The following is a 27,237-nucleotide window of genomic DNA, read 5'->3' as shown; positions in this document are numbered from 1 at the left end:
ATTTTTATTTTATAAGATGTTTACATTTTCGTGAATTGCGAATAGATAGAAGAAGCGAAGAAACCGATTGTAAGAGACTTCGGAACTCTTTGATGATAGGTCATCTCGCTCGCTCTCTACTCATGGTCTTGCTTTCTCTGTCACACTTGGCAGTCGTGATAGATAGCCCGGAATGATAAGCGGACCCAAGAATCGAGAGCTAGCGAAACAGCAACAAGAGCGAGCGAGACAATAATAGGAGCGAGCGAGACAGTAATAGGAGCGAGCGAGAGGAAAATAATAGCGCGCAAGAAAAATCCGATTCTCGAGCTCGAGTCCTCGTTGCTCGTGCTATTTCTATCTTGCTCGCTCCTATTACTATCTCGCTCGCTCCTATTACTATCTCGCTCGCTTCTGTTATTGTTTCACTCGCTCTTACGTACTCATATACTGTCATGTTCATCTCGTTATCAAGCCTGCCGCTGACAAGCGGCCGATGACAAATTGTGACAAATAAATAAGTTAATCATTTTAAGATATATTTATAAGGGTATGCGAGTAATTTTAATGGAATAATGAAAATTTTGCTATTAAAATAACATCAAACACGTTATCAATCGGATAAATGTATTTAAATATATATAATCAAAATGTTTATTATCAGACTATTTAAAAATTATCCGATTTACGTCGTGTTTGATATCATTTTAATCGCAAAAATCTCAATAATTCATTAAAATTACTTTCATATCGATAAAATAAAAAATATAAGTTTCAGTTTTTACTTTATAATCTCGTAAATTGCGAATGGATAGAGGAAGTGAAGAAGCCGATTGTAAGAGACTTCGGAATTCTTTGATGATAGGTCATCTCGCTCGCTCTCGACTCGCGGTTTCGCTGTCGCTCTCGCACTTGACAGGTCGTAAAGATAAGCGGACTCGGCTTCCTCGCGAATGTAAACATCTTATAAAATAAAAACTGAAACTCCTAATTTTTATTTTATCCATTTGAAAGTAATTTTAATGAATTATTGAGATTTTTGCGATTAAAATGATATCAAACACGACGTAAATCGGATAATTTTTAATTGGTCTGATAATAAAAATTTTGATTATATATTTAACTACGTTTATCCGATTGATACCGTGTTTGATGTTATTTTAATCGCAAAATTTTCATTATTCCATTAAAATTACTTCTATACCCTTATAAATATATCTTAAAATAATTAACTTATTTATTTGTCATAATTTGTCATCGGCCGCTTGGCAGATTTGATAACGAGATGAGCATGACAGTATATGAGTACGTAAGAGCGAGTGAAACAATAACAGAAGCGAGCGAGATAGTAAAAGAAGCGAGCGAGAGAGAAATAGTATGCCTGGCTGCAAGAAAGACTCTATTTCCAAGTCTTCGTTGCTCGTGCTATTGCTATCTCGTTCGCTCTTATTGCCATTTCGCTCTCTCTTATTACCTTCTCGCTTGCTCACATAACTCCCGTATACGTATACATATATATGTGTGTGTGTGTGTGTGTGTGTGTGTGCGCGCGCGCGTGTGTGTAGCGTATACGGGAGTTATGTGAGCAAGCGAGAAGGTAATAAGAGAGAGCGAAATGGCACACACACATATATATATAACTATATATATATATATATATATATATATATATATATATATAGTTATATATATGTGTGTATAGCGATATATATATATGTATATCTCGCTCGCTCCTATTACTATCTCGCTATATATATATGTATATAAAACTTTGCTCACTTGAAATATCTACGCTATTTTTACAGATATGAAAAAATTGTAATTACGAAAATTGTACGATTAAAAGGACCATAATATGCTAGTAATATTGTTTTCGTAAGTGGAAGCGTTTTAGAAATTTCAAGATTATCTTCATATTTTTTAATGGAACCATCCTAATTTTTTTATATAAATCGATTCTTCGCAATATTTCGTGTAAAAAGTTATAAATATAGTATAGTCAAAAATTGAACAGTTAACGAGATATTTGATTCTTTAAGTTGATATAATTTTATATAAATTATAAAATATCTGATAAAATGTTCATTTTTCGATTATTTTACTTTAATAATTTTATGCATAGAATAATAAGAGGAATCAGTTAATGTAAAAAAAACATATAATTGTTCTTAAGAAAAAATATGTCGCTGCTCATTGCAAATTCATATATCAAAAAAAAAATGTATATATATATATATATATATATATATAGAGAGAGAGAGAGAGAGAGAGTGTGTGAGAGGATCGCAAATTCGTCATTTCTCATTTATATTAAAATTTATTTGATATACGTAAGCACTTTGCTATACAGCACTGGTGCTACCGACATTTTGTGCACATAGCACGGAATAGAACCAAAAATTGTGCACCTTATATGTTACCCTCTGAGAACATTCGTGCACCTTGGCTTCGTAGTTTAGGTGTACGTTTTTAAGGTCCACAGAGGGCGTATCGCTTTCAGGGATCACCTAAAAGCGGGCCATGACACCTCTCATTCTTCTCTCTGGCTATGTAGTTGAATGTCCACGTTTTATGGACATAGAGGCGCTTCAAATACGGGTTCCACCATAGACATAGTAAGTATAGACCGAGCATCCATTGTATAAGCGTTAAGTATACGAAAAGAAACACAAAAGATGTAAGATGAGTTTCTTTCTCTCTCTTACATCATCGTAGTAGGGAGAGCCTGCGCAATAGAATCTGCGCAATCTGATTTAAATACTCAGACGACGCTAATGTAGTATAACAATTATAATTAATTATAATTAATAAAAAATCACAATTGGCATTTAATTTCGGACACATTACAACATATACTGAAAGCTGATAGAATATTTCTTCTAAAAATAACATAACATTTTTTTCTTTTAGAATATTTCGTAACTGTCGTTTATTATTAATATATAGGAACATTAAAAAAATCAAGTCATAATTTGCCTAAATAATAATCATTATTTATTGACCTTGAAACAGAGTTAATTTATTATTACGCATTCTTAGCCTATTAACATTATTTTGAAATTGTTCACTTTCATAATGTAAACTTACTTCTAAAAACTTTTTTAAAATTAACTTAATAACTTGGCGGCGATGATCAAATAACGGAGATTGATCTAACATATGAGAATCATCAACAAAAATTTATAGTTGATTGCTCTGTTAAATATAAAACAGGAATAGATAGAGCATCGTACATCATGATTAGTATAAAATAATAGAGAAAGCAAAAACTATTAAAACATCAAAGTTTTTCCAACCTTGAAGGTCGTTGACATTTCTTTAAAAATTTATTGTTGAGTGAAGTTTGCTGACTCCATAGTTGGATCTGTCTTTATAAAAAAAATCTTTTATAAAAAAAAGTTTATTTTTATCTTTGTTAATCTTATTTTTATCTTTAATGAATAAAATATTTTAGCATTATTACTTACTTTTATAGCATCTATACTACTATTTGTTAATAAGCGCTTATTTCCCAGAGATTTCAATAAGCTTTCTAAATTGCCAATTTTTTTTCTAAAACGTTGGCATGTTTCCATAAGAAATTTATTTTTCTTCCTACTATATATTGTTGACCTGACAAATGTATTCAACGCCTCATCAGATGTAAAGTTGCTTCTTGTTAAAGTTGCAACTTTATTATTTGGAAGATTCAAATAAATTTTTTTATGTGGCACATTTTCATTACAGATATCCATTTGCCTATAATTAAACAATTTCTTGAATAAAATTAAATTGACATATGTAATCACTACTTACAAATACGTACACATTACTAATTTTCCTCTTTCTAATAACAGTATTCGTGTTTTGATTTAAACAGTTTTCGTCTTCATAATCATTTATCTGCTCATTTATTTCCCTGTGTGTTAAACTGTTTCTAAACAAAAGTATAAGATTTAATATTAAATGTATAAATAACTCCATTAATTCTAAATAATGATAAATTGATATTTACCTATTCTCCTTATTAGGTATTGCAATTGAAAGTAGACGTTTCCTTTTTGTAGTGTCATGATTAAAATCATTTTTAGAAAAATGATCACTACAAATACGAGCAGATGAATAACTGACAATTTTACCAATTGCTTCAAACCATTTCTGTTTAAGGTCTGCATTTTTCGGAAAGCTAAAAAATATATTTTTAGTTAGTATTTTTAAGAAAATATTTTTAAAATATTTTAATTTGAATGTGTTCTTAATAATTTATATGCATACAATTTTTTATATACTCATTAAGAAAAATTTACCAATGAAATGTACGATTTTCGTTTGGATTTGTTTCTTTCCCGCAGACACAACACGCATTAACCATTTTAAATATTTTAAGATTAATGTTCACTGCTTATAAAAACCATCACACAATGTTTGGTTATGTATTTTATAGCGCAATAGGGGAAACGAACCGGCGCGAGGAGATGAGGAGAAGTGCTCCCCACTTCTCCGACATTGAAAAGAGAAAGAAACTCATCTTATATCTTTTGTCTTTCTTTTCGTATACTTAACGCTTATATAATGTATGCTCGGTCTATACTTACTATGTCTATGGCCGGTATTCATAGTCCGATCTTATATTTAAGGGCCTGAGCAGAATGGCTGCCTTATAATTTTAAGACTATGTTTTATGCCTTAAGTCTTTGTCTTAGGTAACGCACAATACTGTGTGTTATGTCTCGAGTCTTATGTATACGCGAACGTTTGTAAGAAATAAGGGCCTGAGCAGAATGACTGCCTTAAGATTTTAAGACTATGTTTTATGCCTTAAGTTTTTGTCTTAGGTAACGCACAATACTGTGTGTTATGTCTCGAGTCTTATGTATACGCGAACGTTTATTTCTTACAAACGTTCGCGTATATATAAGACTCGGGACATAACACACAGTATTGTGCGTTACTTAAGACAAAGACCTAAGGCATAAAACATAGTCTTAAAATTATAAGGCAACCATTCTGCTCAGGCCCTAAACGTTCGCGTATACATAAGACTCGAGACATAACACACAGTATTGTGCGTTACCTAAGACAAAGACTTAAGGCATAAAACATAGTCTTAAAATTATAAGGCAGCCATTCTGCTCAGGCCCTAAGATTGTCTTAAGTCTGGTCCGAGGTTGACTTAAGACCTCATTCAACCAATCAAATGGCTGCGTAGCATTTCAAGCTCGAACTTAAGACGATCTCAAATATAAGATCGGACTATGAATACCGGCCTATGGGTTCCACCTAAATTTGGCCGCTCTCAGGCTTCGCTCTGCCTGTATATAGGCCGTGTTCCAAAATTGCTGCCAGTTTACTGCCAGCACTGAAAATATATAATATGGCTGCGTTCGGAAACATCACCCGAGTGTATCCGGGTATCATTTTATCATTCGTATTAAGTTAGCCGGAAATTTTTCAGCCAACCAAAAATCTCCTTATGGAATCGTTTGTATTTCGTATGAAGATGTTTGAAGTGTGATTAAAAACGTTTGTGAGTAATTAGAATAATTATAAAAAATTAATCATTTTTACAGTATGTAGTTAGCCAACATAACTAAATATTAAAAATTCTCCTTATGAATCGTTTGTATTTCGTATGAAGAGTTTTGAAGTATAATTAAAAAGGTTTGTGAGTCATTCGTTTAATTTTAATTAAATTTTTTTATATTGTGAAGTTAGCCGGAAGCTATATAAAATGGACGCCGTCCTGTGATTGGTCGATTTGCTTATGGTAAATACTAAAATTTTCTCATGTGTACTGACTTTAAGTGTAAGCAAAACGAGCAAATTTATCTCTTTTGTAACTTTTAATCCATGACTAATTTATTATTAATTCCGCATAATCGCATAATATATCATGGATCGTGGATAAGCGTAGATAATTGAAATATGTTTTTCTACCAATAAATAAGTAAATCTTTTATAATTGTTTTATAATGTAGTCATCATTCAGAAAATGATCACAATTTGTGATTATGGTTCATATTCTGAATCCTCTTTTATTGATAAAGGTACCTTTAAAAGTGGCTTATAAGCCTTCTGATTGGCTGTAAGTCACTTTTAGAGGCACTTTTATTGATAAAAGAGGATTCAGAATATGGACCTATGTATTTAATTGTTATTTTATATTCGCTTTCAAATAATAAACTATATAATAATAAAATTTATATAAAAAGATGGTAATATATGTAATCCAATTAATTATAATTGACAAAATAATTTCTTGTGAAAAAATAAAAGTAAAAAATATAGAAGAATTTTTTTTATAGCTTGTATAAAAAATCACTTTTATGCTAAGTATATTATAATTTTCTGGACTGTAGTAATATTTAATATATAATTTTTGCTATATAAATATATATTTCTTCTTAATTGACAATAATTAACAAAGTAATCAATAATAATCAATAATAATTAACAAAAAAAATGATAAAAGAATATGCTAAAAATGTGCGCTTATATATATTTGAAAATACAAAAGAAGATTTACTTCCGATAAGGCATGGGCAATTTTCAAGTTTTCAGATGCAAAAATAATAAAATCTACAGAGATATCTATTTTTGCTCTTACAACATCAGCAATGGATTCATATTGATATATGCCATCTCCTCTCTCTCGCATTTTGATGTAAGCCTTCCGATATTCTGTGACATAACTCAGCCGATCTTACTATCTGTAGAAATAGATTTTATATCAGAAATATATATTTATATAGCAAAAATTATATATTAAATATTACTACAGTCCAGAAAATTATAATATACTTAGCGTAAAACTGATTTTTTATACAAGCTATAAAAAAAATTCTTCTATATTTTTTACTTTTATTTTTGCACAAGAAATTATTTTGTCAATTATAATTAATTGGATTACATATATTACCATCTTTTTATATAAATTTTATTATTATATAGTTTATTATTTGAAAGCGAATATAAAATAACAATTAAATACATAATCACAAATTGTGATCATTTTCTGAATGATGACTACATTATAAAACAATTATAAAAGATTTACTTATTTATTGGTAGAAAAACATATTTCAATTATCTACGCTTATCCACGATCCATGATATATTATGCGATTATGCGGAATTAATAATAAATTAGTCATGGATTAAAAGTTACAAAAGAGATAAATTTGCTCGTTTTGCTTACACTTAAAGGTCCATATTCTGAATCCTCTTTTATCGATAAAAGAGGATTCAGAATATGGACCAAAGTCAGTACACATGAGAAAATTTTAGTATTTACCATAAGCAAATCGACCAATCACAGGACAGCGTCCATTTTATATAGCTTCCGGCTAACTTCACAATATAAAAAAATTTAATTAAAATTAAACGAATGACTCACAAACCTTTTTAATTATACTTCAAAACTCTTCATACGAAATACAAACGATTCATAAGGAGAATTTTTAATATTTAGTTATGTTGGCTAACTACATACTGTAAAAATGATTAATTTTTTATAATTATTCTAATTACTCACAAACGTTTTTAATCACACTTCAAACATCTTCATACGAAATACAAACGATTCCATAAGGAGATTTTTGGTTGGCTGAAAAATTTCCGGCTAACTTAATACGAATCATTTTATCCTTGTTTAACATTCGGTGAACAACAAAGATAAAATGATACCCGGGGGCACTCGGGTGATGTTTCCGAACGCAGCCTATACGTAACGTGCACTATAGAATTTGCAGTACTGGCACTAATTTCGGAACACGGCTATACTGTGCAAGAGCTTTTATTTATTTGTGTGTTGCGTGTCGCGTATCTTTCTTTTCAACTTTTCTTCCAAAGAAAAATAACTTATGCACATCAAAATAATTGAATTATAATAATTGCTTAGAAAAGTAAAAATTGTTTATTTTATTTTTGGTTAAAGAGATAATGAATGACAATATATTTCTCGATATTGATGAATCTATCAAAATGAAAAATTTGTTATTACCAGTAAATATATGATAAATATATATTAAATTAATATACATAAAAAATTGCTAGAATAACAAATATTTCATCTGTCCAACAGGATAAAGATAAAGATGCTTTAAATCAGCAGATGGACGAATTAATGAAACAATTTGATTCAAAAGCATCTATTCTTGTGCAACCTACTCCTGGTTTGTATAACATTGTTCTGTACATTGTTTAATAAGAATTTTTTCCACAATATGATTATAGGTATCTGTGTAAAAACTAAAACAACTGATAAAAGAAAGATTTTTGTAAACATATGTATATCTGATAAAATTCCACCACCAGACGATATATCCGATACTAAACTATTTGAACTTTTAAATGATGAAGTACCTAATTATATTATACCAATGAGTATATGTGGTGAAAAAATGGAAACTGATAAGTGTAATAACAATCTCTTAGTTTCTTTAAATATTAGAATGATATGTCTGAGTCATCTTATAAGTATTTGTAAATTTGTATTTTGTTTTTTTTTACAGCTGGTATACCCAGTGCAACATATGATGTCATGATAAATGAAGCGTATTTTAAAAAGTGTCAAGAGAAAAAACATTTTATGGCATTTACAATATTAGTTATACTAAGTGGAGTAGCAGATAAATTTGATAAAAAACTTGATGCAGAAGATTATATTATTCTTAAAAATCGAAAGGTAAGTGTTTATTATATAAACATTTATCTAAAGTATATTAATGACTAACATTTTAGGTAATGGGAAAATTGCAACAGCATAGAATAGAAAATCGCGAAATTAAAAAGTTACAAAATCACATGCCATTGATTGAAGAAATGTCAGGTTCTATGACACCTATCATTAACACAATTAATGTACAAAATAATAATATAGCAAGAATGAATTATGTAATTTTAAAAAAACCATTAAACGGTTCAGCTGAACATTTAATAGTTTTATTTAACATGCCAAGAAGCGTAAGCCACAAAATTATTAAATATAATTTATCTTATGGATTAAATATTATATGCTTTTTTTTACTTGCAGGTTTCAATTGAGAATATAGTAGTATTGATTAACTCTGATCGTATGAATATTACAGATAAGAAAGCTTGTTCTTATGATATTTTATTCCCATATATTCTTGAAGCAAATAGTGCAAAAGCCTTTTTAGATTGTAGTATTATGGTAAGAAAGTATTTTTTTTTAATATTATATATATTGTATATATATTAATTTATTAATCCTTAATTTTTTTTCAGGTATTACGCATAGATTCATTAATAAAACAAAAATAAAAAATGAGTACTAAAACATTATTTTATCTTGACGGTTACCTCTAAAAAACTTTGTTAATTTTATCAAAATAATTAGTTTTATTATACTTTACAGTTCAAAAACTCTATTAATTTTTAACTTAAAAATATATATATATATGTATATTACATATTAAATAATAAATTTCTCTTTCTAGATCTAGATTTTTTGCTAAAATTATAAAAATGTGTAGTGAATAAACAAGATATAAAATATATTTCATAAAGCAATATAAATTGAATAATAAATTACATATTAAATTTTTTACATTTCTGTATAAAATGCCGGTCGTTCGATACCTATCGTGCTAAAAACTTGTGGCAACAAATATACTGTAATTATACCTATCATGAAACATGCTACATATTTGTAAATTAGATCGACGAACACTTTATTTTGATTTCCACTATAATCTTGACATTTCATAAGCTCCTTGCGATTAATTCGTAATATGGCACATACTATAGTGTAACTGAGACATTTGCAGAGAACTTTTGTTGTAATAATAGTAGAAAAACCAAGTATAGTTCTAAGAATCAGATGACCAAGCATAGAATATGTTGGCCAAACAATATGATATGGTGGTGAAATCAACGAAGCACTTAATACACCATTATAATAACTAAGCCATGCTCCCATGTGAATTCCTGCTGTGACTGACACAACCATAGCAGTATCACTTCTGAAATAAACCAAAATATGTAAAAAGAAAAAAATTAATTGCTTATATATAATCATATATAATACCAATACTTATCTATACCTAGTAGGTGTCCATTTATCACTGAGTGGATAATATACAATAATAATGATACTGATCACAATTAAAATTGCTGATAACCAAAAATTCGTAATGATGTAAGAATTTGTTATGTCTACTAAAGGTACCAATGGAATCATTAACACAATTGTTAATATTAAGCCAATTACAATATCTAACACAGTGTGCATACCTAGATAGAGTCTGCTCATACTGACGAGTATACACCTAAAAAAATCTTGTATTACACAATGCCATTATTTTACACATTAATACAATTTTACTAATACAAACATTAATAAGTGACCAATAATAAAATATCTTTACAATATATAAACTTACCAAACTAAAGCAATAAAATAGCCAACAAAAAATGAATAAATATATTTATTCATTGTAAATAATACTATGCTAAATGGAATCGCAAAACCGACCATAGCATGAGTAGATGGCATTCCATATTCTTGTGACCATTTGTTTTGTAATCTAACTGCTGGAGGACATGCTGGCCTGGGCCAACAAATTATATCTTTTAATACCTGTCCTAAGAATATATAACAAATTTAAGAATAATATAACATTTTATATTAATGTATTTAAAGTATGATATATATATATATATATATATATATATATATATATATTATTTTATTCTTAATAATAAATTGATTTTACCAATAGTCATAACAATGGCCCATACTAAGACTACTCTTCGACCAACTGCTCCATCAATATTCCAAAATAAGAAAGGTATAAATGACGAATAAAAGATTTCATCTCCTAGTTCAGTTCCAAATAAAAATAGATAATACCAAAATGAATTGGTGATTGTATAATGTGGATTTTCTGAAATTGTTGAAGTTTCTTCTTTGCTTATTGATTCATTTTTTTGCTGCTTTGAAAATTCCGTTTGCTCTATGGATCTATTGATATTCTTCGAACTGTTTATACAGTTATTTATTTTTCTATTATGACAAGTCAAAATATAATTTTCTTCATTATGATCAATACAAATATGTTCTCTTTTCTCAGTTTTTTGAGTCATTTCATTAGATTTAAACTCCTTAAAATGTTTATTATAATATATTTCAATACCAAAAAATTTTTGAATTGTTGCAACTAGTTGAGGATCCTTTAAATAATCAATTAACTTCAATATCATTCTGATTAAAATTAGAGAGAGAAAGAGAAAACAAAGAGAAGTTAATCAATTTTAAATTAATCTTCTTTTTAAAAGAATTAATATATCTCTCCTATAGTCAAATGCATCCCACCGAGTAATCTGTATAAATGTTAATAATGTTACATGTTGTAAATATGAAATACTTTGCATACAAATAATGTAATTTAAGTGAGTTCAAAAAATAAATTTTCGGTGAATATGCAAAACTTTTCGCTTACCAATTTCAATGAAATTTTATTTATATATATATATTTTTTTAGGTAATTGTGAAGAATACGGGTATCCTCACCGATTTCGCTGAAACTTGATATATTGACGTATTTTAGTGCGTAGAACATGAATCTGTTAATTAAAATTGTCGCTTTTACTTACGAAAAAAGTTATAAAGATCTAAAGTTGGCAGGTATTTAAGGTTAGGAAATCCGTCATACCGACTAAACGTAGTGACGCGACATGTTTCTTGACTACGTGCGCATGCGTTTTAGTTTATAACAGCATGGAACTGACACACACACGCGGGGGGGGTGCAAGGGGGGCCTTCGGCCCCCCTCCCGCACCCACCCCGTCGCCCTCGCTTCGCGTGGAAAGTTGCACCCTACCGTAGGCACCCCTACCGGCGGGGTGGGTGCAAGAGGGTGCAATTTTCCACGCGAAGCGAGGGCGACGGGGTGGGTGCGAGAGAGGGGGCCGAAGACCCCCCTTGCCCCCCCCCCGTGTATGTGTGTCAGCTCCATGCTGTTATAAACTAAAACGCATGCGCACGTAGTCAAGAAACATGTTCGCGTCACTACGTTTAGTCGGTATGACGGATTTCCTAACCTTAAATACCTGCCAACTTTAGACCTTCATAACTTTTTTCGTAAGTAAAAGCGACAATTTTAATTAACAGATTCATATTCTACGCACTAAAATACGTCAATATATCAAGTTTCAGCGAAATCGGTGAGGATACCCATATTCTTCACAATTACCTTTTTTTAGTATGTGTAGAATAATGTTATAATAATAAGTAAAATTTCACTTATTTCATAATATAAAGACAGTATACACATAAAATAAACTACTGTAAATGACGTTTTGTAAGGTTAGGAAATCTGTCATATCGACCGAATTTGGTCCATCAAAATCAATAGGAACCAAAGGTTTAAGGCCATCACACACAAAATTGCATAGCTGCATATGCATAACATAAGACCATATGAACCAATGAGCATCGAATATTATGTTATGTGTCAATATGGCGACTTAATACTCAATGCTCATTGGTCCATATGGTCTTATGTTATGCATATGCAGCTATGCAATTTTGTGTGTGATGGCCTTTATTCGCGTCACATGTCCCAACATACTCCTACTCACTCCAATGCGCTTCAATAGGGAGTGCCTTGTTTGACCACGTTGCGATTGACCACAGCCAATTATATCGACCTGTACTTAGGGTAACCTGCAACGATTGACCAATCAGAGAGTTCTATTTTGAATTGGCCAATTGGCGACGTGGTCAATCGGGTGTCACCCCTCCAATACGTTCGCGACACCAGAACCAATATGGCGATTAGGTGCACAATTTCGCTTCGCATTAAGCTAGCGCCAGACTAATTCGCGTGATTCGTAATTCGCGATTCATAGAGATTTGTTGGACATTCAGAGAGATTCGTTATTCGTCAGTGTAAACCTTCCACACTATTCGCAATTCGTTGTATATCATTCGTAATTCGTAATTCGTCGTTTCTTAGTTCGCGTTACTTCGACCAGTTTTTTTATAATATTTATCTTTTGGATCCCATAAACATCTATGTTCTCTTAAGGTACAATTTCATGCAAACGCTTGACGCTCATTTTTAGCGTCAAATCTGGTCACGTGACTACATTTGACGCTCTATCTGTGGAGGAGGCAATAGCGTCAAACAGCCAGCGTCCATGCTTGTTTGAGCGTTTGCGGAGTCTGTATCCGTATTATCGACTTGTTTATCACTTAGCGCATCTTTGATAGTATATGAAACAAACAATATAATAATGATAAATTCTTGAACGTCGCCAGTAGATAAAATAAATGAAAGTAATTTAATCGACCACACCGGCAATATTTATTGATGGAAAATGTATCACAACGTTTCGACCATGGGTTTTAGTCCTTATCAAGTGAAATTATCTTAGGTAACTAATACGTGGTGAGAAATAAAGAAATCACTGTCAAGTCATGTCAACCTCTCGATCCAACACAAAGAGAAAGACTGTACAAAAACAATATAATATTCTGTAATAAAAAATTACTTTCAAGTGATATTTTGAGTGCAGTGTAATATATTTAATAATTCAGAGGGACGCGAAATAGAGCCTAACCATGTTAGGTCCACGAGCCTAACCACTGGATTGACTGAAATGAGCGTCGAGCGTCAAAGCTAAACACAGTTTAGCTATATCTCTCGACGCGGGAATTTAAAAATCTATCACGTGACCAGATTTGACGCTAAAAATGAGCGTCGAGCGTCTGCATGAAATTGTACCTTTATGTCTTCTACAAATTCAAGCACGCGATTATTTGTCCAGCTCTCCATTGTCTCTCTCTTCATTATAATTGATGCAATAACCTATCAAAGACAAACACGAACTAATTACGCATAGTGTAGCGCGACATGAATGGATTGATTCGTAACGATTCGTCTCCTTTGAGTTTCGTCAAAAAACCGCTCGGTTAGCGAATCAGTGCGAATGACAAATCGCGCATGACGAATCGACGAATTTTCCCTCCACATTATTCGCGAACGTTATACGAATCACGAATCACGCATCACGATTCGCGAAAACGTGCATAGTCTGGCGCTAGCTTTAGAATCACAGACTTCTATATAATATAATAGTAGAGAGAAGAATAAAGGGCTGCTTCGACCAAACTCCGATTAACTCAATCGTTGATTAAAGGGTTGCCAACATGACAAAATAATTCAGTGTGACCAATTGTATTTCTAACAATATACAGAGAGAAGCCAATATAATTGTAGAAATACGATATATCGTCAGAAATGCACGCACGCACGCACGCACGCACGCACGCACGCACGCACGCACGCACGCACGCACGCACGCACGCACGCACGCACGCACGCACGCACGCACGCACGCACGCACGCACGCACGCACGCACGCACGCACGCACGCACGCACGCACGCACGCACGCACGCACGCACGCACGCACGCACGCACGCACGCACGCACGCACGCACGCACGCACGCACGCACGCACGCACGCACGCACGCACGCACGCACGCACGCACGCACGCACGCACGCACGCACGCACGCACGCACGCACGCACGCACGCACGCACGCACGCACGCACGCACGCACGCACGCACGCACGCACGCACGCACGCACGCACGCACGCACGCACGCACGCACGCACGCACGCACGCACGCACGCACGCACGCACGCACGCACGCACGCACGCACGCACGCACGCACGCACGCACGCACGCACGCACGCACGCACGCACGCACGCACGCACGCACGCACGCACGCACGCACGCACGCACGCACGCACGCACGCACGCACGCACGCACGCACGCACGCACGCACGCACGCACGCACGCACGCACGCACGCACGCACGCACGCACGCACGCACGCACGCACGCACGCACGCACGCACGCACGCACGCACGCACGCACGCACGCACGCACGCACGCACGCACGCACGCACGCACGCACGCACGCACGCACGCACGCACGCACGCACGCACGCACGCACGCACGCACGCACGCACGCACGCACGCACGCACGCACGCACGCACGCACGCACGCACGCACGCACGCACGCACGCACGCACGCACGCACGCACGCACGCACGCACGCACGCACGCACGCACGCACGCACGCACGCACGCACGCACGCACGCACGCACGCACGCACGCACGCACGCACGCACGCACGCACGCACGCACGCACGCACGCACGCACGCACGCACGCACGCACGCACGCACGCACGCACGCACGCACGCACGCACGCACGCACGCACGCACGCACGCACGCACGCACGCACGCACGCACGCACGCACGCACGCACGCACGCACGCACGCACGCACGCACGCACGCACGCACGCACGCACGCACGCACGCACGCACGCACGCACGCACGCACGCACGCACGCACGCACGCACGCACGCACGCACGCACGCACGCACGCACGCACGCACGCACGCACGCACGCACGCACGCACGCACGCACGCACGCACGCACGCACGCACGCACGCACGCACGCACGCACGCACGCACGCACGCACGCACGCACGCACGCACGCACGCACGCACGCACGCACGCACGCACGCACGCACGCACGCACGCACGCACGCACGCACGCACGCACGCACGCACGCACGCACGCACGCACGCACGCACGCACGCACGCACGCACGCACGCACGCACGCACGCACGCACGCACGCACGCACGCACGCACGCACGCACGCACGCACGCACGCACGCACGCACGCACGCACGCACGCACGCACGCACGCACGCACGCACGCACGCACGCACGCACGCACGCACGCACGCACGCACGCACGCACGCACGCACGCACGCACGCACGCACGCACGCACGCACGCACGCACGCACGCACGCACGCACGCACGCACGCACGCACGCACGCACGCACGCACGCACGCACGCACGCACGCACGCACGCACGCACGCACGCACGCACGCACGCACGCACGCACGCACGCACGCACGCACGCACGCACGCACGCACGCACGCACGCACGCACGCACGCACGCACGCACGCACGCACGCACGCACGCACGCACGCACGCACGCACGCACGCACGCACGCACGCACGCACGCACGCACGCACGCACGCACGCACGCACGCACGCACGCACGCACGCACGCACGCACGCACGCACGCACGCACGCACGCACGCACGCACGCACGCACGCACGCACGCACGCACGCACGCACGCACGCACGCACGCACGCACGCACGCACGCACGCACGCACGCACGCACGCACGCACGCACGCACGCACGCACGCACGCACGCACGCACGCACGCACGCACGCACGCACGCACGCACGCACGCACGCACGCACGCACGCACGCACGCACGCACGCACGCACGCACGCACGCACGCACGCACGCACGCACGCACGCACGCACGCACGCACGCACGCACGCACGCACGCACGCACGCACGCACGCACGCACGCACGCACGCACGCACGCACGCACGCACGCACGCACGCACGCACGCACGCACGCACGCACGCACGCACGCACGCACGCACGCACGCACGCACGCACGCACGCACGCACGCACGCACGCACGCACGCACGCACGCACGCACGCACGCACGCACGCACGCACGCACGCACGCACGCACGCACGCACGCACGCACGCACGCACGCACGCACGCACGCACGCACGCACGCACGCACGCACGCACGCACGCACGCACGCACGCACGCACGCACGCACGCACGCACGCACGCACGCACGCACGCACGCACGCACGCACGCACGCACGCACGCACGCACGCACGCACGCACGCACGCACGCACGCACGCACGCACGCACGCACGCACGCACGCACGCACGCACGCACGCACGCACGCACGCACGCACGCACGCACGCACGCACGCACGCACGCACGCACGCACGCACGCACGCACGCACGCACGCACGCACGCACGCACGCACGCACGCACGCACGCACGCACGCACGCACGCACGCACGCACGCACGCACGCACGCACGCACGCACGCACGCACGCACGCACGCACGCACGCACGCACGCACGCACGCACGATTAGAAGGACCATGATATGCTAGTAATATTGTTTTCGTAAATGGAAGCGTTTCAGAGATTCCAAGATTATCTTCATATTTTTAAATGGAACCATCCTAATTTTTTTATATAAATCGATTCCTCGCAATATTCCGTGTAAATAGTTATAAAGATGGGATAGTCAAAAATTTAATAATTAACGAAATATTTGATTCTTTAAGTTGACATTAATTTTATATAAATTATAAAGTATCTGATAATATGTTCATTTTTCGATTATTTTACTTTAATAATTTTATGCATAGAATTATAAGAGGAATCAGTTAATGTAAAGAAAACATGATTGTTCTTCAGAAAAAATATGTCGCTGCTCATTCCAAATTCATATAAGAAAAAAAACTATATATATATATATATATATATAGAGAGAGAGAGAGAGAGAGAGAGAGAGGATCGCAAATTCATCATTTCTCATTTATATTAAAATTTATTTGATATACGTAAGCACCTTGCTATACAGTACTAGTGCTACCGACATTTTGTGCATATAGCACGGAATAGAACCAGAAATTGTGCACATTATGGGTGCGTTCCGATTTACGCATGAAGCGCGTAGACTGCATAGAAAATCGTTCCGATTTAACCAATGCGCGCATTGGTAGCGCTTTAGTAGCGCTGAGAATTCTCTACATTGTACTAACCGTACTAAATTCTTAGCACCCTTCCAGCGCATTGACTGCCTCTACTTTCGACTTGAGGCAGTTGATGCGTTGATGCGTTTATGCGATCTATGCATTTTATCCGTAATTCGGAAAGCAATAACAGATTCTTTGGCCGGAATTCATAGATGTTGCTTGAAGTCTGTCTTGACGTAGTCTTAACTAAGATTGGTTCAAGTTCTAAAACTACCTTAAGAATGTACCATATGCACAGATAAATCTTACAAAATTGAAGTTGAGTTCAAGGTAGTCTTTATAAAGCTCGTGCTTAAGAATTTGTGCTCATGCTTAAGAATTTTACTTCGGAAATGTTCGGGATTCCCTAGAAATAAGATTAATCCGGCCAATGACATTTACAATGTACAAGCAAAACAGGAAGAGAACATGTGACAAATAAATAGTATATATACATATATTTCTAGTATCTTAATTATAATAAAAGGTAATGTACTAAATTAAAAATTTAATAAAAATAGAAAAAAATTATAATGTTGAAGATAAAGTATATTACTATTATATGATATTATATATGATACTATTATATGATATTTATTGTAAATTAATTTTAACGGGAAAAACTTAACCTTATTCATTTTATTGAAAATCACTTGTGTTTGTTTTTATTTGTAAAAAACTATTATATTTTATAAACACAATGTCCAATAAAAGAATAGTATATTCCGATCTTGATAAACAAGTATTTTTGGAGATTTTAAAAAAATATAAACATGTTATCGAAGCAAAAGGTACAAGCTCCTCCTCATTAAGAGAAAAATCAGAGGCTTGGGCACTAATTATGGGAGGAATACAATAATTCTTCTTTAATTTCTACTAAGGTATTTATTATTTTTATACTATACTTTTATAAATTTTTTAAAATAATATATATATATATATACATTTATAAAGACATATGTAATGTTACAGAGAGATGTACAACAATTAAGAAAATATTAGTCTAATCTTAAAACACTAAATAAAAATATATTGACAGCAGAAAAACAATCAAGATTCCTGACTGGAGGAGGACCAGAAAAAGAGATTAATGAAGAAGTTGATCCAAATGTTTTGGATATTGTTCCTGATTTAATGGCAACAGCAGCAACGATTGCTTCAAGTAATTTCTCTACGCTAGAATCCAAAGGTATTTAAAACATTTTTAAATAACATGCATAAATATTTTTTAATCTAAAAAAATTATATCTGATAAAAGAAATAAATAACTCGATATTTCAGATCGACAAAGAGAAGTTTTGAAAGCAGTACGACAGAATTCTTTCACGAAAATTGATTTCATTACTGAAGATTCACAAACCCAAAAATTATTAAGTACATGTGATGAATTGATATCTGACAGCAGTAAGTTAATTTAAACTAATAAAGTTTTATTTTAACTGTATAAATAAAATAATTATTTCATATTCTTTTTTGTATACAGGAAATAAAAAAAGAAATGATAATTTAGAGGCGAGTTTTAAAATTGATGATACGTCTTTTCTGAAAGAATCCAGTAATGAATCTGGTAAGATAAATATTCATTAAATATTAAAGTTTAATTAAAGTTTACTTATAATATGTATGCATATTATTAAAAATATATTTTAGATATATATATATAGTTGAACAAGAAAATAAAGAAAATTCATTACACTTTGGAAAAAGCAAACATACAAATACCAAATCGATCTCAGCTACTCCAAAAAGACAAAAGACTGATAGAATAACATTAGTATGTGAAAAAGAAATGGAATTGGCAGATATAAAAATAAACCATGAAATTGAAATGTGTAAACTTAAAAAAGAAAGAGAAGAATTTATCAATCGTATTACGATGGAGAAGTTACTGTTAGAAAAAAAAGAATTACAAAAAAGAGTCAAATTAGCTAAATTTCGTGCTCAAAAGGAGATGTAAGTAATGACTCATCTAACAAATAACAAAAATTATTTCTAAATATCTTTTTAATTTCAGGGAAGGATATTATGTTCCAGATAATTAGCAAGAATAAATTATTCTATGTCGTTTCATTTTTAATTTTATACTTACATTTATCTTCGTGATATTATTTATTTTATATTCTCAACGCTTATTTATTTATTTTATGTTATGACGTATCTATTTCTTTCAAAGGAAGGTTTTGTTTTTACAGTATTATATAAAGTTTAATAACTTATATTAAGCAAAAATAATTTATTTTTTTATATATACATGTGATATTACATTTAGCTTCGTGATATTATTTACATTTATTTTATGTTATGACGTATCTATTTCTTTCAAAGAAAGGTTTTGTTTTTACAGTATTATATAAAGTTTAATAACTTACATTAAGCAAAAATAATTTATTTTTTTATATATACATGTGATATAAATGTAATGTATTGCAATATATACATTTTCCAAGAAGAAATGTTTAATAATTATATCAAAGAATAAAGCGATAAAATAAGATGAAGTATTTACTGTTTACTTTTTTATTTCTACATAAAATTTGTTTATGTTTTATATCAAAATTTATTTAAAGATCATTGGTAATACAATTATGATTTTCTGCGCATCCTGATAGTTATGAATAACTTAACGTACACATACACACGCGCGCACACACACACACATATATTACGAACACATTTTTAAAGTTTTACGATAAGAAAAAAATGTAATATAAATATTAATGTAATTAACTTAATTAAATTTTTTTAAATACATACTAAAATTAGAATAATTAGATTAAATTAATGAAATAATTCGCGAAGTATATTTTGTCTTACAATAAAACCATCTCCAGGTTAATGTTGAGGTTCATTGTAATAAACTTCGTCATTCTCGATCAAAGCTGCCAGATCTCCGCCGCAAGCAACATGCAACACGGCGTGAAGGGGGTAATGAGGATGTGAGCGTAAGCGTACGTGTGAGCTCGGCGCTTCGGCTAGCTTCGGATAGTAGAAGAGGACAGAATACAGTCTTCTGTCTCCTTCCTACCAAGCTGGCAACGAAAGACGGGCGACGCGCGACACTGCTCGCTTCTCGATATCTCAATGCGTGCGACAGCGTTAAATGTTTTTCCCTTATAGCTTTTTATATTATACACATATTTTTTAACTGATAATTATTAGGCCCTACGCACAATAGGAAAAATATTAAATATTAAATATTAAATATTAAATTTATAGAAAGAGAAAAAGAGAAGAGAAGAGTTCCTTTCTCTTTCTCTCGTTCTATAAATTTAATATTTAATATTTAATATTTAATATTTAATATTTTTCCTATTGTGCGTTGGGCCTTAATCTATTTAATATATTTTTTAACTGATAAATATATTATACATTTATCAGTTGTAAGAAAATATCGATATATTTTTTCATGTGAAAAATTAAATGACAATTCTTATAAACAAAGGTGCATATATATATATATATATATATATATATATATATATATATATACATATATATATACAGGGTGAGCCATTTTAATTAACGCACGCAATTATTTCGAAAACAAAGCATTTTAGAGAAAAATGTTTCAGACAAAAGTTTTATGGTTTCGAGAGGTCCATAAGATGGTATCATTGGTTTGACCTTGAAGAGTTATTTGAAGGTCACATGAAGGTCACCTTCAATTTCTTAAATGGAACCTACTATTTGTCATTGCATATTCTTGTAGCTTATCTCGAGAGCTTTCCAAAACACTATAATTAAGTACTTTTTTGTTAAGTACTTTTTGAGTTATGAGGCTTGAAATAATTTCTTAATTTTACATAAACCGTAAAATATCTTGTAAAATATTCATTTTTCGATTATCTTACCTTAATACTTTTATGTACAAAATAATGAGAGGAATCAATTGGTGTAAAGAAAACACATAGTTGTTTTTAAGAAAAAATATGGAATTGTTAATTGCAAATTACATATTTTTTCTTCAAAACAACTATGTGTTTTCTTTATACCAATTGATTCGTCTCATTATTTTGTACATAAAAGTATTAAGGTAAGATAATCGAAAAATGAATATTTTACAAGATATTTTACGGTTTATGTAAATGACTTCAAGCCTTATAACTCAAATAGTACTTGAGGGAAATATATTTTATTATAGTGTTTTGGAAAGCTCTTGAAATAAGCTATAAGAATATGCAATAAAAAATACCATGTTCCATTTAAAAAAATGCACTTCCGGTCTGAATCGCCTATTTCCGGCCGGAACCAGAAGTTGAAAATATCACCATTCGATAGAGCCGATTTATAAAGAAAATGTTTTTACTTTTTTGAAATAACCACTTCTCTAGTTTTTAAATGGGTGATACGGGTGGTCTGAAACACCCTGTATATCTTGATATATGCTCGATTTATTTCTCTCTTACAGCTGTTCTTTATGTTTTATATTTTTGTTACAACTGTGTGGTAAATGTGTATAAATATATATATATATAAATAATATATTTATAATATATATACAGGGTGAGTCTGATAAAACGTCCACCGTGTTTTTCTCGAAAACGAAGCGAGATATAAAAAAATGTTTCAGACAAAAGTTGTATGGCTTGAAGGGGGACATAAGATGGTGCCATTAGTTTGACCTTGAAGTCACCTGAAGGTCACGTGAAGGTCACCTCCAACTTTTTAAATGGGACACCTTATATACTTTTGCATATTCTTGTAGCTTGCCTCAAGAGCTTTCCAAAACACTATAATAAAGTATTTTTTCATTGAGTACTTTCCGAGTTATGAGGCTTAAAATAATATTTTAATTTTACATAAATCATAAAATATCTAGTAAAATATTCATCTTTCGATTATCCTACCTTAATACTTTTATGTACAAAATAATGAGAGGAATCAATTGCTGTAAAGAAAACACATAATTGTTTCGAAGAAAAAATGTAATTTGCAATTAACAGTTACATATTTTTTCTTAAAAACAACTGTGTGTTTTCTTTACACCAATTGATTCCTCTCATTATTTTGTCAATTGATTCCTCTCATTATTTTATGTCCCCCTTCAAGCCATACAACTTTTGTCTGAAACATTTTTTTATATCTCGCTTCGTTTTCGAGAAAAACACGGTGGACGTTTTATCAGACTCACCCTGTATATATATGTATATATATATTATATATATATATATATATATTATTTATATATACATATTTATACATATTTACCACACAGTTGTAACAAAAATATAAAACATAAAGAAAAGCTATAACAGAGAAACATATCAAGCATATATCGAGATATTGAAGAGCGAGCAGCGTCGCGCATCGCCCATCGCTTTCGTTGCCTGCTTGATAAGAAGGAGACAGAAAACTGTATTCTGTCCTCTTCTTCTATCCGAAGCTAGCCGAAGCGCCGAGCTCACACGTACGCTTACGCTCCTATCTCCGTTACCCCCTCCACTGCGCGTTGCATGTTGCTTGCGGAAAAGATCTGGCAGGTTTGCACGGGATTTTGATTCAAACGGCGACGAGAACACGACGCATAAGCGCTGTCACGCGAACGACAGCGGACGCGAGGTTGACACGCATGAGAGGCGCGCGGATACGGAGATGCCACGTCGAAACGAGTCGTCGCGCGTAGCGGCGAAAACGACGGCGAACGAACTCTATGCAAAGTCATCGCGCGATTCGGCGACAGGATCGATCGAGCGCGAGAGAGAGTATCACGCGCGCGCTATTTTCATTTATCGTTACAATTATCCTTACCATATGTTAAACGCGCCAAGCGCGTGCATACCGTTGTACTTTAATCGCTGTTCGATAAACGCGACGCGTGTACGCTTTTATCGTATCGTTTTTTGAGCGTCACACACGAATACGTATTTAATTTCGTATAGTTTGATTATATGTTATGTTATGCGCGATACGCAGACGGAGCTTTATTTTGTCAACGCGCCGGTTTACCTTGTAATTATCGAAAGAGGCGAGCGTAACGAACGAGCGAGAGTACACGCACATATATCGGTTGATTCAATTATACGTTATTACATAAGTTACACGCGATTAAGATTTGATTTGACTATTGTTAGTTTAGCGGTACGCGTGATTATTATTACCATTGTAATTATTATTGTATATATGTTGTCGACGATGCGTCGCATCGTCGAGTCTTGTAAAATATATGAAGCGGCGATTCCCCGAGACACGGAGAGAGACGAGCCGACTACCGCGAGGATACGGCATTTCCGAGGAAGGAAGCGCGACGGCCGAACCATCACTTGGACGACGCGGACGACCCGGAGATACGAGCGCCCGTCAGGGCGCGCGAGGGAAGCCACGTCGTTGGCCCGGGACGGCTCGAGCGGCAAGCGAGCGCGCGAGATTGGCCGGCGCCCAAGCAGTGGGGCGCGCAGTGGCCGAGGGCATAAAAGCGAGGCGCGCGCTGGCCCGCGCTCTCGGCGAGAACTCAGTCGGATGCGAACTACCGCAGAGTGCGCGAAGCGAGACGGAAAACCGAGGAGACGCATAACTGACATTGTAATCGCGACGAACGTTATAGAGAGTACGCGATATTATTGTATTGAGAATACGATTTATGTATCGGGGAGTTACGCGAGCGAATAAAGTGATCTTGTTAACAAGTGAATCGTTTGTCGTTCGTGTATGTGATTGTCACACCCCGTGCACGTCCTTCCTCACGATTCCTGTTATCACGCGGCTTGTTCCCACCTCGTGCGAGACAGGTCGAGCGAGCCGAACGAGAGGACCACTAAGTGAACCAACCGTAGTGCTGCTACAAATGCTCTGCAGTACTTGTAGCGCTTACTGAACCGCAGCCTGTATATATCATTCTTCATAAGCTTATTTGACGCATGCGCAGTACAGTACTTTTAGTACATACTTTTTCGGGACACGAATATAGGGCTAGTATACAGGGTGTAACTGAAAAAGCGCCCACGGAGCAAATAGCGTTATTCCTCATTAAAAATTGAGTCGAAAAGTTCTGAACCATTTTTTTCTATAATGCTTAATAAAGCGATAATTATTGAGTAAAGTTGCGCCAATAAGCATTGACTTTTAGCCTCCTTGTCGAAATTTTATTTAAGGAAACGCTTTTGACGGAAGAAATATGATTTTTAATGCAAATTAAAGTTTTTCACATTATTACAACGCATAAGAATATTGCACGATAGCGGCATAACATAGCGCCGAAACGGCGGAGCGCTCACGCACACTACCAGGGGCGCGGCTCACTGACGGCGCCCGTCTAAAGATCGGTGCTTATTGGTGCAACTTTATTCAATAATTACCGCTTTATTAAGCATTATAGAAAAAAATGGTTCAGGACTTTTCGACTCGACTTTTAATCAGAAATAACGCTATTTGCTCCGTGGGCACTTTTTCAGTTACACCTTTAATAAGAAGTTAGCAGTCTAGTGTATTATATAGAAGTCTGTGAGAAAAACGGATCGAATTTTTATCATAAATATAGGAATATAGAGATGGAGTGTCAGCTTAATACTTGGACAAGGGGGGGAAGCCACTGCGGGAGGGACGACGAGGAAAACATATGCCACGTTTTTATTGGATGTTATTCTACGCATGCGTCCCCAGTAAGCAAAATGTTAGCAGGTTGGCAGCAGATTGGCAGCAAATTCGATCAGAATCCCACATCAGAACCGTAGCCATCTGTGTCCGCATTAAGCTTTTGTTTTGGCGACAGAGTCTGTAAAACATAACCTGTCAACAAACTGTCGGCAGAAACCGAGCAAGATCTGTGCGATGCAATTTGATGTTAGATTGCCAGCAGAAACCGAGCAGAATCTGCGCATGCAACCTGATGGCAAATTGACAACAGAAACTGCACAAGATTTGCGCTTACTTTTATTAATATTATATAAATGCAACAAAATTGATTATTACAAGTGCTAAATAAGAATATTATCGGCAAGTTAATTACAATTTTCTTCTAAAATGACATATATGTCATATGTTATATCGTAATATATGTTAATATGTGTTAATATAATATATGTTATATCGTAGTTATATCTCATATAGCAAAGGACTAATTTAATTTAATTAAATTAATAATAAAGTAAATGATAAAAGTAAATGTAACTTGTAAAACTGGAGATGTAATTTATTTAGAATTAAATTCTTGCTTTATGCCTCAAATAGGCAGTACATGAATAATTATTCCAATCAGTTTAATATTTTGAATCTCATCTGCTTGTATCAGATATCAGAAATTAAAGTGATAGAAATTAAAATGATAATTACTATATTTTTTCATATTATAGTATATATAGTCTTTTATTCATATTCGCGACTTTATATATATTTCTGACAGAAATTAGATTACGAGAAAGTACAGCTCACGTAGCGGTAAGTGAAGGAACTATCGAATCATGCAAACTCTGTTCCGTTTCTGCCGTCAATCTGCTATCAGAGATTGTGTACGCAAATCCTGCTCGATTTTTGTTATCAATTTGCTATCAAATTGCGCCTCACAGATCTTGTTAAATTTCTATTCTGCTATCAATTTGCCGTCAGTTATATCTGCAGGCTTTACTCGATTTCTGGCGATAATTTGACATCAAATTTCATTGCGCAGATCCTGCTCGGTTTCTGCCGACAATCTGTTGTCAAATTGCGTCGCACAGATCCTGTTCAATTTCTGCCATCAATCTGCCGTCAGTTATATCAGCAGGCTCTACTCGATATCTGCCAAGAATTTGATTCAATTATCAAATTTCATTGCGCAGATCCTGCTCGGTTTCTGCAACCAATCTGTTATCAAACTGTGTTGCGCAGATCTTGCTCGATTTCTGCCACCAATCTGCTATGATAATTTTAAACAAATCCTGTTCAGTTTCTGCTATCAAATTATGTCAGCAGGTTTTGTAACATTTCTGCTGACATTCTGTTATTATTATTTGATATAACAAATTTTTTATACAATCTGCAATCTTATTGTCGACAAAAATTTGTAGCAGAAATTGACAAAATCTGTTTGAACAGACTTTGCTGACTGGGTCGTAGTGTACGTCAGTATATGTACAAAATCCGCGAAGAGATTAATAGTATAAAAAGCAAAGAGGTTAATAGTATAGATTGTCTAAGTGAATGAAATAAATTATTCATATGATTTTATTCACAAGTATAATTTATTATAGAAAAATATGTATTAACAAATTTTCCTATCATATTCATAATATAAATTATATAATAATTATATTAAATGAAAGTAATTTAAATCGGCCACACTGGCAATTTATTGGTTGAAAATGTATCACAACGCATTGTTCCACGCTCAAAGATTGACGAGATTATATCGACTTTCAATGATTATCATCAACGTTTGACATTTACACATGAAACTGAGTCTGATTCGCGTATTAGTTTTTTGGACACGACTGTTATTCGTTCGGAGGGTCGGCTTTTGACGGATTGGTACAGAAAACCTACTTGTTCTAATAGATACATTAATTTTTATTCCAAGCATCCGTTTAAATATAAAATGAACACCATTTATAATCTTGTTGACGCGCTATTTTATTATC

At 36.1% G+C, this 27,237-nt stretch overlaps 3 protein-coding genes and 1 long non-coding RNA gene across 18 annotated transcripts; 2 read left to right on the top strand and 2 right to left on the bottom strand.

The window, feature by feature from the left end:
• Positions 1-2,966: 2,966 nt before the first annotated feature.
• Positions 2,967-4,479, bottom strand: LOC145972929 (uncharacterized). 3 transcript variants are annotated; one of them, XM_083101976.1, is made up of 6 exons: positions 4,266-4,479; positions 3,974-4,144; positions 3,785-3,895; positions 3,447-3,717; positions 3,276-3,362; positions 2,967-3,174 (listed from the first exon to the last, which is right to left on the bottom strand). In XM_083101976.1, exons 1-5 carry the CDS (start codon positions 4,328-4,330, stop codon positions 3,306-3,308), a joined length of 675 nt encoding a protein of 224 aa, XP_082958102.1. In that variant the 5' UTR covers positions 4,331-4,479; the 3' UTR covers positions 2,967-3,174; positions 3,276-3,305. The 3 variants fall into 3 exon arrangements, with proteins under 3 accessions (XP_082958102.1, XP_082958103.1, XP_082958101.1); XM_083101977.1 differs by having other exon boundaries at positions 3,276-3,347; positions 4,266-4,474; XM_083101975.1 differs by having other exon boundaries at positions 2,967-3,362; positions 4,266-4,478.
• Positions 4,480-7,547: 3,068 nt separating this feature from the next.
• On the top strand, positions 7,548-9,639 carry Pih1d1 (PIH1 domain containing 1). 2 transcript variants are annotated; one of them, XM_083102131.1, is made up of 7 exons: positions 7,554-7,962; positions 8,042-8,132; positions 8,194-8,376; positions 8,472-8,644; positions 8,701-8,922; positions 8,993-9,133; positions 9,208-9,639. In XM_083102131.1, the coding sequence occupies exons 1-7, from the start codon at positions 7,900-7,902 to the stop codon at positions 9,241-9,243; spliced, it is 909 nt and encodes a 302-aa protein (XP_082958257.1). In that variant the 5' UTR covers positions 7,554-7,899; the 3' UTR covers positions 9,244-9,639. The 2 variants fall into 2 exon arrangements, with proteins under 2 accessions (XP_082958256.1, XP_082958257.1); XM_083102130.1 differs by having other exon boundaries at positions 7,548-7,962; positions 8,993-9,264.
• Positions 9,453-11,769, bottom strand: LOC145973012 (sphingosine-1-phosphate phosphatase 1). 8 transcript variants are annotated; one of them, XM_083102126.1, is made up of 7 exons: positions 11,578-11,736; positions 11,424-11,508; positions 11,118-11,304; positions 10,698-10,868; positions 10,365-10,566; positions 10,026-10,250; positions 9,453-9,944 (listed from the first exon to the last, which is right to left on the bottom strand). In XM_083102126.1, exons 3-7 carry the CDS (start codon positions 11,182-11,184, stop codon positions 9,527-9,529), a joined length of 1,083 nt encoding a protein of 360 aa, XP_082958252.1. In that variant the 5' UTR covers positions 11,185-11,304; positions 11,424-11,508; positions 11,578-11,736; the 3' UTR covers positions 9,453-9,526. The 8 variants fall into 8 exon arrangements, with proteins under 8 accessions (XP_082958252.1, XP_082958250.1, XP_082958254.1 ...); XM_083102124.1 differs by having other exon boundaries at positions 10,698-11,304; positions 11,424-11,547; positions 11,637-11,769; XM_083102128.1 differs by lacking the exon at positions 11,118-11,304 and having other exon boundaries at positions 11,424-11,547; positions 11,637-11,762.
• Positions 11,770-17,644: 5,875 nt separating this feature from the next.
• LOC145972920 (uncharacterized) lies at positions 17,645-20,036 on the top strand. 5 transcript variants are annotated; one of them, XR_014439313.1, is made up of 7 exons: positions 17,645-18,176; positions 18,475-18,570; positions 18,662-18,878; positions 18,971-19,093; positions 19,173-19,256; positions 19,340-19,642; positions 19,704-20,036. It is a non-coding gene; the product is annotated as an uncharacterized LOC145972920 (long non-coding RNA). The 5 variants fall into 5 exon arrangements; XR_014439316.1 differs by lacking the exon at positions 17,645-18,176 and having other exon boundaries at positions 18,197-18,570; positions 18,729-18,878; XR_014439312.1 differs by lacking the exon at positions 17,645-18,176 and having other exon boundaries at positions 18,197-18,570.
• Positions 20,037-27,237: the final 7,201 nt, after the last annotated feature.

The sequence above is a fragment of the Camponotus vicinus genome, unplaced genomic scaffold, assembly GCF_025532165.1.
Source record: "Camponotus vicinus isolate PSW18456_S1 unplaced genomic scaffold, iyCamVici1.0 SCAF_6, whole genome shotgun sequence".
NCBI classification, from domain to species: Eukaryota; Metazoa; Arthropoda; class Insecta; order Hymenoptera; family Formicidae; genus Camponotus; species Camponotus vicinus.
Note: the sequence above shows the minus strand (reverse complement) of the source record. Positions and strands in the feature narration are given on the sequence as shown.